The 9575-nt window shown below is 40.1% G+C and overlaps 1 protein-coding gene across 1 annotated transcript; it reads right to left on the bottom strand.

Moving 5' to 3' along the window:
- Nucleotides 1–346: 346 nt before the first annotated feature.
- On the bottom strand, nt 347–4034 carry LOC106908758 (GDNF family receptor alpha-1). Its single transcript, XM_088013402.1, has 3 exons — nt 3917–4034; nt 2854–3159; nt 347–907 (listed from the first exon to the last, which is right to left on the bottom strand). The coding sequence occupies exons 1-3, from the start codon at nt 4032–4034 to the stop codon at nt 795–797; spliced, it is 537 nt and encodes a 178-aa protein (XP_087869528.1). The 3' UTR covers nt 347–794.
- Between the last annotated feature and the right edge of the window lie 5541 nt (nt 4035–9575).

The following is a 9575-nucleotide window of genomic DNA, read 5'->3' as shown; positions in this document are numbered from 1 at the left end:
TACTCAATCAGTTTATATTATGAGATGAACTTTGAGGTAAAATTTTCCTTTTCCTGCTATTTGAGCATTAAAATACACACACTAGTAGAAAGGTGAATCTGTGAAGAGCCAGCTCGGTTAGAGACGTTTCTGGAAGCAAATTACAAAACAAAGTAAAAATTTAGTCTAAGATTTGCTCTTGTGGATCTAAAGAGAAAAAAAATCAGCCAAAACTACCCAAAAATCACAAAGGAAAAGGTTCCATCTTCATCAAAATGGGTCAGGACATTTTGATGAAGATGTTCTGACGATCTAAACCCAAGCATACCTACTCGATGTGATAAAAAGTTTATCACCTGCTGCAAAGTGCTCAAAACCTTAGCCGGCACAACAGAGTGCGCTGGATCCAAACAAGGGAATAACATCGCCATCTAGAGGCCAGACCGGCTCCCACACTTCGCTCCAAGCTGAAAAAATGCTGGTCATGCTCTTTTGAGTTTCTCCTCGCTCACACTCTTTCCAACATGTGGCTCCAAGCAGGCAGGTTGACAGAGAACAATCAGAAACCAGCACCGGAATGACAACACACACACATTCACGCGCACACACCCACACGGCGTGTAAGGCCTTTTTATCTGCTGCTTGATGAGACTCTGAACTATAGCTCCCCATGCAAGATCGCTTCCAGCCCACATGCAGGGTGAGAACAAGAGGAGAGAGCAAGGATAAACACTTCTTCACACAGATAAAACTCTTGAGAGGACGGTGTGCCTGCATGCGTGTGCGCATGTGGGCGTGTGTGTGTGTGTCGCTGGTCAGGACAGAGAGAACATCTCGGTGGTCTTACCCAGGATGGGAGCCAGTCGGAAGATGTCTGACAGACGTTTTTTCACTGGTTCGTACGGAGACTCCTCCAAGAAATCGTTACCTGTAACCCAAACAATCACATGAGACACAGCTGCATACCAACACCCAATTTCCTGGTGTGTTTATCATTCCTCATGGGGGTGGATCGGGAGTGGGGGTTTGTATTGGCCTGCATGTGACACGTGTAATTTGGGTCAGTCGATTTCCACGCTGGCACACAGCCACACGCTTGATTAGGCAGATTGGTCAGCTGCACTGCACAACTGGAAGCAGGGGAGGAGCTGGACGCTAAGAGCAACACTTCAGGATGCCACAGACAGCACCAGGCGGGGGAGGGGTGCGGGTGCCTTATGCTTCATTAGCTGCAAGGGATGCAATTCAGGAGGTCAAGAAGTAACTCAGCTCTCTCAAATGATTCAAAGATGGTCCTGACTCTGAATGAGTGTATTAGTTCTGTGTTGTGTTTATGCGAGTGTTTGGGGTGTGGGCCATTCCAGGGTGTATTCAGTGTCCATTTGGAGGTCAGATTTTGGATCATAGAAGCAGGTGGAAGTTTGTCTATCCTTCGTTCATCATTGCTTGAGTGATGATGTGGCTCTAAGCAGTAACTTTGCAACTCCTTAGGGCCCCCTGCTGGCATTTAAACTAATTGAATCTACCCAAGAAATATTTATTTATAAAGCACATTCCCTTAATGTGCTTTATATATATATATATATATTATATATATATATATATATCGCTGCACCTCTCTTATAAAGCTAATAGAAAAGGAAGAAATTACAAGATTACAAGATTACAAGATTACGATCCCTTAACCATAATTCCATATTCCTGTAACCTTCAAAACCGAAGTGTTTAAAAACATGCATGTTTTTGGATATTGTATTCTTGCAACTGTTAGCTTTGATGCATTTAAGATAGGGGAGAGGTTTGCTTTTCAAAAATCAGCTGATTCCAATCTGATCACTGTATCTTTATATTTTAACAGGAATTTGAATATTTCTGCTGCCAATCTGCCATGATATCTGTTAGTAGACTGAAAAGTATAGTCTTTTTACTTTATAAAGAACAAACCTCTCCAACTCAACCCAAATACATGTTAACTACAATAAAATTAGCTGTAAGTTGGTTCCCAAGTGAAATTCTGCTCAGGGCCTCATCCATCTTTGAGTTAGCCAAGATGCTACAAATCTCCAATCTACAGGACGTGTCAGGCAAACTGTAGAGTAGGTCCATTTTTGTAGCAGCAGGGAGTGTACCAAACCAAAGCCTCAGTGGGACTCCTCTCAGAGAAAACACCCATGACCTGAATCAGATTTTACCAACATGTCTCCACTCAGTTGCCCTACCAATGGGGGAGGGGAGAGGGGGCAGCTACATAACTTCTGAGAAGTATATCAACACATTATAGCACCGATATACACCTGTAGCTAAAGCACACAGAGGTCTGTTAACTTATCAGCAACTTAAGCTAATATGAGTATTTACAAGCTTCCTCTTACAGACTGTGATAATAATGTCTGTCAATCACTTTAAAAAACTTTTATTGTCTTTATCTTTGTGTTTTCTTTCATCTTTAGCTTCCTGTCATCAAATATAATTTTTCTGCCATCATTTGGCGCCCTTGGCATAGCGCCCCCATACATATATAATGCATACCAATTTTATGTCACTAAATATATCTGTATATTTCCAAATTCATTTTAATTTAAGGACCTAGCATATCAACTTATCAGAATTTTGGTATGTGGATTCTAAAAAACACAAAGAATGTTTAAAATGATTTTTTAGGATTGTTTGTTTGTTTCAATGAAACCTAAATTTAAAATTAAAGTTTAGGTCTAAAAAATCTGGAAAGGGTTTCGGTTCTAGTGTGCCATCCGAGGATTGTTAGTGGCTGATTTATAGCAAACTTTTTGGAGATGCCCCAGGACTCAACAGTTCTAAATATACTTAACAGGGAAAAAAAACAAACTCTCTTTTATTTTTGTGAACAGCACAAACCTTGTAAAGTCTGATAGATCCCCCAGTAAATCCGCAGGCAGTTCTTCTCCTTCTTCATGCCCCTTTTGCACCGGCAGTTGTACAGCGGGCTCTGCTTGAGCGCCTCCATGGCGCTGCGACACTCGACCCTGGCCTCCACGCCGGCTACCAGGCTGAAGTTGCTCTCCTTGGCACCGGCCACGCACTGCCTCATCGTACGATATTTGGTGCTGCACGCCTGCTCCCGCAGACACTGCTCGCTGGCCCGCACGCAGTCCAGTCGAGAGGCGCCGGAGCGCAGGTTCTCCTCCGCGCAGCTCAGCACATCTGGAGAAGGAATGTACAGTGAAAACAAATCAGATGTAAAGAAAATTAAAAACAAAAATCTATAAAGCTTTGATCGTTTATGTGGCAAACATTAACAGCTTAAAGACTTTAAAAGCAGCTTTTTAGGGATTAAAACATGAAACTATGTCGCAATGCATCATATGTTTGCTTTAAAATCAGCTTAACTGACTTAAGAGAGATTTGTTGTTTTGGAACAGTTTGGAGACCTTCTCTAATAAAATTTCACCTCTTATTATTGAAAAACGAGTCCAAAGTTTGTATCCCTTGTAGTTAAACTTACCTAAAAGAGGCAGAAAATACAATAGCGCGAAGATCATGGTCTCGAACAACAACCCGCGTCGAAAGAGAATGAAAGAAACTCAAAAGCGACGCAGTTTAATTCCCAGAGAAGTATAGAAATCCATGGACCAGACGTGGCGTGCGCTCCGCTGTGGAAAACAGATCCCAGCTCGACTCATACGAACAATAAATCCCCCCCAAAAGGAAACCAAACGAACAGGGAAAAAGTGTCCAGTTTCTATCACTTTTTAGTATTCGCAACTCAAAAGCTTTTTGAGTGTTTTCTTTTTTCGTTTTGTTTTCTCCCGCTTTCCCGTTCGGACTGGTTCGCTCAAACGCAGCGGGACACAAAAGACTAACAGGATCAGGAGATCCGGTCTGACAGCGTGCGTCCTCCCCGAGTCTAGCCAGTAGGATGCTGCTGCTGCTGCCGCGCTGCTGCTGCGTCTGAGCGCACAGCCAACTGGAGTCCCGCCGCCCGTCTCCAGCGTACTCAGCAGTAGCAGGGGAGCGCCGGCTTCTACCCCGTCCCCACCCTCCCCCTTCTCACTCCGCTCTGAAACTACATCAATCATATTGCAAATTTATAAGAATGCAGCTTCCCATCACGACTGAACTCACTCATATGTAAAACCTTTATAATCAACAATTTTTTGTCCCGTTTTTCTGGCATTGATCGAGTTCAGAAACACGTGTTTTACTCAGATGCTCATGAGAAGTAGCGTGTTGCTTCTGTAATTTTGAAATGAAGCAACCTTCGGTGTGTGTGTGTGTGTGTGGGCTGCAAGAGGGCAAAGTGCACGACCCCAGGGCTGCTTTATTACATGAATATAGAAACATAAGGAGTCTGTGGCGCCTTGGACAAGCCCACTCCTTAGTAACAGCCTGAAATCCAGTCCAATTGGGTTATAAAGCACTTTTAGAAACAATACATGGTTGAGCAAAGGGCAGTACATTAAAAGAATAAACAGTAAATACAATGACAAGACAACAACTCATGCTGGGTGTTCAATGGCAGAGACAAAAAAATGAGTTTTTAAAACTGATTTTAAAGAATTCAGTGAAGGCGCAAGGCAAAAAAGACTAGGATAAAGCAAGACCAAAGGCCCAATCACATCTGAGCTTTGGACTCATGTTTGGAACGGCCAGAATACCTTAAAGGACAGTAGAGGTGCAAAAAGTCTGAGAAACAAAGTGGTAAGGCTATTAAGATGTTTAAGAAAAATACAAGAAATGTAAGAAATTCAAGTGGTCCAAGTGCCAAAATCAAACAAAATATTTTATATTTTTATATATATATATAGACACACACACACACACAGAGAGACAAGGGCGTAAATCCCATCTCATTATTGGGGGGGACCATAAACGGAAATTTTTTAAGAGTAATTTTGGGGGGTCGGCAAAGTTATAGTAAAATGTGGTTAAAAATTTTTGTGTGTGTATTCAAGCTGCACAATCAAAATGACTACTAAGTAGCAATGAATAACCAAAGTGTTTTTTTCAGTGAACAACCTGTTGAGACCCATAGAAGTCAAACTAAGATTCAAATGTTTAGATATGAGTTTGGTCCAGAGTCACAGATCTAATCTCTGCTACACCTTAAGGCTCTAAATAAAAACAAGTTTTAATGAGTAACCCCACTTAATAAAATTCTTCATAAATATTGATTTATTGCAGTGGTTCTCAATACAAATCACATGTTATTAAATTATAACTTAAGTTGCTTTAAACTTTTATTTTTGATGGGGATTTTTTTATGTTCTGGATGGCTGAGAACCGATAAATATGTAGGAATTGAATATTTGGGAAGTATCATAACTTAAACTTAAGTGTCAGCACCAGAGTTTTGTAGAAAAATATTCACATTTTATTTTGTGGTTTTAAAGGCTCTATGTTGAAGATGGTAAGATTTAAAGGCATACTTTCTTTTTTTTTTTTACTTCCCTTGTCGTGTGAAGAAACATATTCACATATTGTTTTAATTTAATTTCTTATTAATGGAAACGCTGCAGTTGCAAAATGTTACTTTTTCAACATTAGCAGATTTGAGCACATTTATAATGGAAACACAGCTTTTGGCAAAGCTTGAGCACCAACAGTGTGTTAGACAGGATGTTGGTTTATCTCATGTCTCAGGTTCACTTTGTCATGGACAGGGGCGCAGTATAAGGGGGAAAAGTGATGAAAATTCTAGGGGCCCTGACCAATTTAATTATTTTTTGTTCTTAGAAATAAAAAATAATAATAAATCGGGGGCCTGTCATTTACAAAATTAATCATATTGTATTTTCAAAGATTGTTTTTAGCAGTAAAAATTTAATGTTCCAACTCCCAGACCAAAAAACACACATCCATATTTGCCTGAGCCCAACCACCCCTCCCTCCCATCTGCGTTAAATGGTTCGTTCCTGCTTGGAGCGCTTGAGTGTGACGCTGTAAGCAGCAGCCAGTGGAAATCACAAACAATTGTGGCAATTACTATGCTGCTACGAAAAGTTATAAAATCAGGTTATCAAAAAAAAGAGAGAGAGAGAGAGAAATTCAAGAGTATTAATTTATAACCCAATTTTTCTCCGAGAGAGGTGGGTAGACTGTGTGAGATTATCAACCATTTAGCATAATTAGCTTAGCTACAAACTACTGTTTACCTCCTTTTCACTAGCATTTAATGAATTAAGGAAAGAAATTACCAACATATTCATATATTTAACTTGTCCCTTGTACTTTTTACCACTTAGCAACAGATGAGTCAGTCAGCAGCAGCTCTAACCCACGTCCCTCCTGACCCGTCCTCTCCTGGGTGAAATTGAAGCTGCATTATGTCACTTTTATATAAATATTTTTTTTCACATATTTTTTAAAACTGTCATTATGTTGTGACAGTATGGTATGAGAGGTAATCTGTGAAAAGTCTATTTCCTCTGCTTTCTCCCAGTGCTAGAAACAACCAGTCAGTGGCAGGAGAGTTTTAGTGCTGTCAATCACAATCTCATGTGGTGCTGCTCATCCTTCATCCCCCTCGATTTGTGCCGTGCTACAGCTAGCATAGCACAGAGCTGTGCAGATTCAAACTGTGAATACTCAGTTTAGTTAGCATAGCTACCAATGACGGCAGATAATAAGTCGTTTCTCCACCATTAGCACATTTAGCAGTGAGTGAATGAGGCTAATTGACGGTGCTAAGAGTGTCCTACTTGTTCTGATTGGTTGTTTTGGTCAGAATGCCGCATTACTTTAACCAGTAATAGTAATTCAGGAAGGAGATGGAGGAGATTGATTGTTTTCACAGATTATCTGTCTCATAAACTGCTACGACATGGTGACAGCTTTAACAAATATGGAGAAAACATATTTTTTTATTAAAGTTACATACTGCAGCCTGAATAAAATGCAACTACATAGCATTTTTGAGAAGTCTGGATTGCTTTATGTGTAGTTGCACATTGCTTTTGACTGTTGCTCATGGGGAGACATTTCAGTATCTAAAACTAAGAAAAAAATTAAGCAACCTACTTGCATACTGGATGTGGACTGTTGGATGCTAAATTCATGAGCAGTAAATATTGTGCTAATTATCAGTATTGAACCAAAGAAAGCAAGGCAGATGCAAGCCTTTAAAATTGTGACACATTTTATGGGTCAAATAGACTCAAAATTGTGTGTGTGTGGGGGGGCAAACAAATTTTTTGTCAGTGATTCCTAGCGGCGCCCCTGGTCACGTGACTCTCCCTTCAGCCCACTGATTGCCAATATTGTCCATTCAAAAGCTAATCCACTCTCTTAAATTCATGGAAGCTGTCAATGAGGCTCTCCGCATTAAAGGGTGGGCCGAATCAATCAAGTATGGCGGAGGCCGGCGCGGTAAATCAGCTTTCGCCCATGCGGAGCGGTCAGTGAGCGGCGCGCGCTGCACTCAGACATTGGCTGGGAAGCAGCTACTAACATCGGGCAATAATCCCATATTTAAACAAATATAAGAAAAAAGGTTAGTGTGATCAAAAATAGACGAATCACTCCCCCAGGGTGAAGTCATTTTTTAAAATGACTTTCGGTTTTTGTTAGATGGGTATGGCTCGGGCCGGCGGAAAATAACTTGGAACACGACAGAAAAAAAAGACAGAAAGCGGGAACAAATGAGCGACAGGCTCCAGCTGCTGTGTGTGTGGGATAATTGTCTGCTTACAATTCGATGACTCGGCTGTTCCGGAGTCTCAAAAGGGAACCCTGCCAGTCGGCACGAGGCTCGCTTTGGTGATATATGAAAAGCCTCAATCAATATGTGATATTAATTTTGCAAATGAATGTCAGAATGATGTAGTTCCGGGGTCAGTTGACATCTCACGCTGTAATGTGCTTCATGGCACCGAATCAGAAGTTGGGCTCCGTCTTAAAGGGAGAAAATTGGTCAAAGTCCGGCACTGCCTGAGTTATGAATGCTGAGACACAATGGATTGCTTTTCAGAAAGCTGACTGTGCTGTTAAAACACTTCGTAAAGTTAAACAGACAAACTTGATGAGAATTGATCAGCATTGGTGTGAAACGAATTTCTAATCTTATCTGTTAAACTGACAAATGTTGATTTATTAATCCTAGCAATTAAAACAGCAAATAAAGTGCTATGCAATAATATTCACAACCTTTAAACAGTTTTCAAATTTTGTCTCATTATTAGGCATGCACCAATAAATCGATGGATATATCTGCCCCAATTTCCTTAATTTTTGGTGATTGATGATTGGCTGATGCTTATGTGAAACTAATCTTATGTACCTTCGCAAAGGTCTGACAATCAGCCAACTGGCCCCTCTTGGTCTACAGCAGGGGTATCCAAAGTCGGTCCTCGAGAGCGAGGGCTGGCATCCTGCATGTTTTAGTTTTCTCCCTGGTGTAACACACCTGCATCAAATGATGGCTCATTAGGCCTAAGAAGAAAATTGACTTGCTGAGGAGGTTGTTGCTACCACCAGGGTGTTTGGTAAGAAATCCAGGCAGCACAGAGTAAACAAAGCTAGGAACTAATCTCTGGTAGCAACTGGCAAAACAATCATATGAACAGGTGTAGGACAGCAGACAAGACAAGGACCCAACAATGAACACAGGTGGGTTTAAATACACAGGGAGATAATCAGGGGAAACAAGGAACAGGTGTACTCAATCAAGGGGTAGATGGGACAACACAGACACTCTACAGAACAGGAACCTAAATAAACACACAGAAAAACCAAATCCCTACACTACTCCTTACAATAAAAAAATAAAGTGCACATCATTTCATGTGAATGTCCAACATCAAGAATTACATAATTCAGAGTCCACAACCAAATCTAACAAAATCCACAGTAAAACTTACAAAATTGTCCAAATAATTTTCCAACAAATTCTCTAGTTGTGCAGAGCTGGTGGAGACCATTTGCAGCTGCAACTTCACTGAATTTATCTGAGGGGGCTGAATAAAAGTGCACACCACACTTTTCAGATTTCAACCTTGAAATCCATTTTATTTCATATGTACACATTTATGGAGTTAGATTTGTTTCACAATTATTCAATAAAAAAAATCATGTCAAACAAAAAAAGTAGTATTCAATCAAAAAAAAATCATGTCAAACAAAAAAAGTAGTATTCAATAAAAAAACAGAAATTCAAACAAAAAAAATCTTAAAAACTTTTTAATCATAAAATTATTTTTTTACGAAACAAAAAAATTTTAAAGACTTTTTTTAATTGAAGTCACTAATTTTTGTTTGAAACTTTTATTTTTTTGGTTGAGTCAAATTTTTTTTTCGAAGCTCCTGTTTTTTGGTTTAGTCTAATTTTTTTTTTTTTTTTTTTTGAAGTTCCTGTTTTTTGGTTGAGTCTAATGTTTTTCTGAAGCTCCTGTTTTTTGGTTGAACTCAACTTTATTTGCTTGCGAATCTCACATGAACATCCGGGGCGGGGCTTAAGGACGAGCAATGTAAGACGTGTTCCGATTGGTTAGCGCTGACTAAAGCGGATGACTCTCTGAGATCTCAGAACTCTGTCCCGAACTGCAGGGCTTCGGTGACGGGACACAGAATGTGAATGTTAAGTGATCTTCACAAAATTACACCGTTTAGCAGCTACTAAAGTG

The sequence above is a fragment of the Poecilia mexicana genome, unplaced genomic scaffold, assembly GCF_051168715.1.
Source record: "Poecilia mexicana isolate PSO_F unplaced genomic scaffold, ASM5116871v1 scaffold_15, whole genome shotgun sequence".
NCBI classification, from domain to species: Eukaryota; Metazoa; Chordata; class Actinopteri; order Cyprinodontiformes; family Poeciliidae; genus Poecilia; species Poecilia mexicana.
This window is presented reverse-complemented; position numbering and strand designations above follow the sequence as displayed.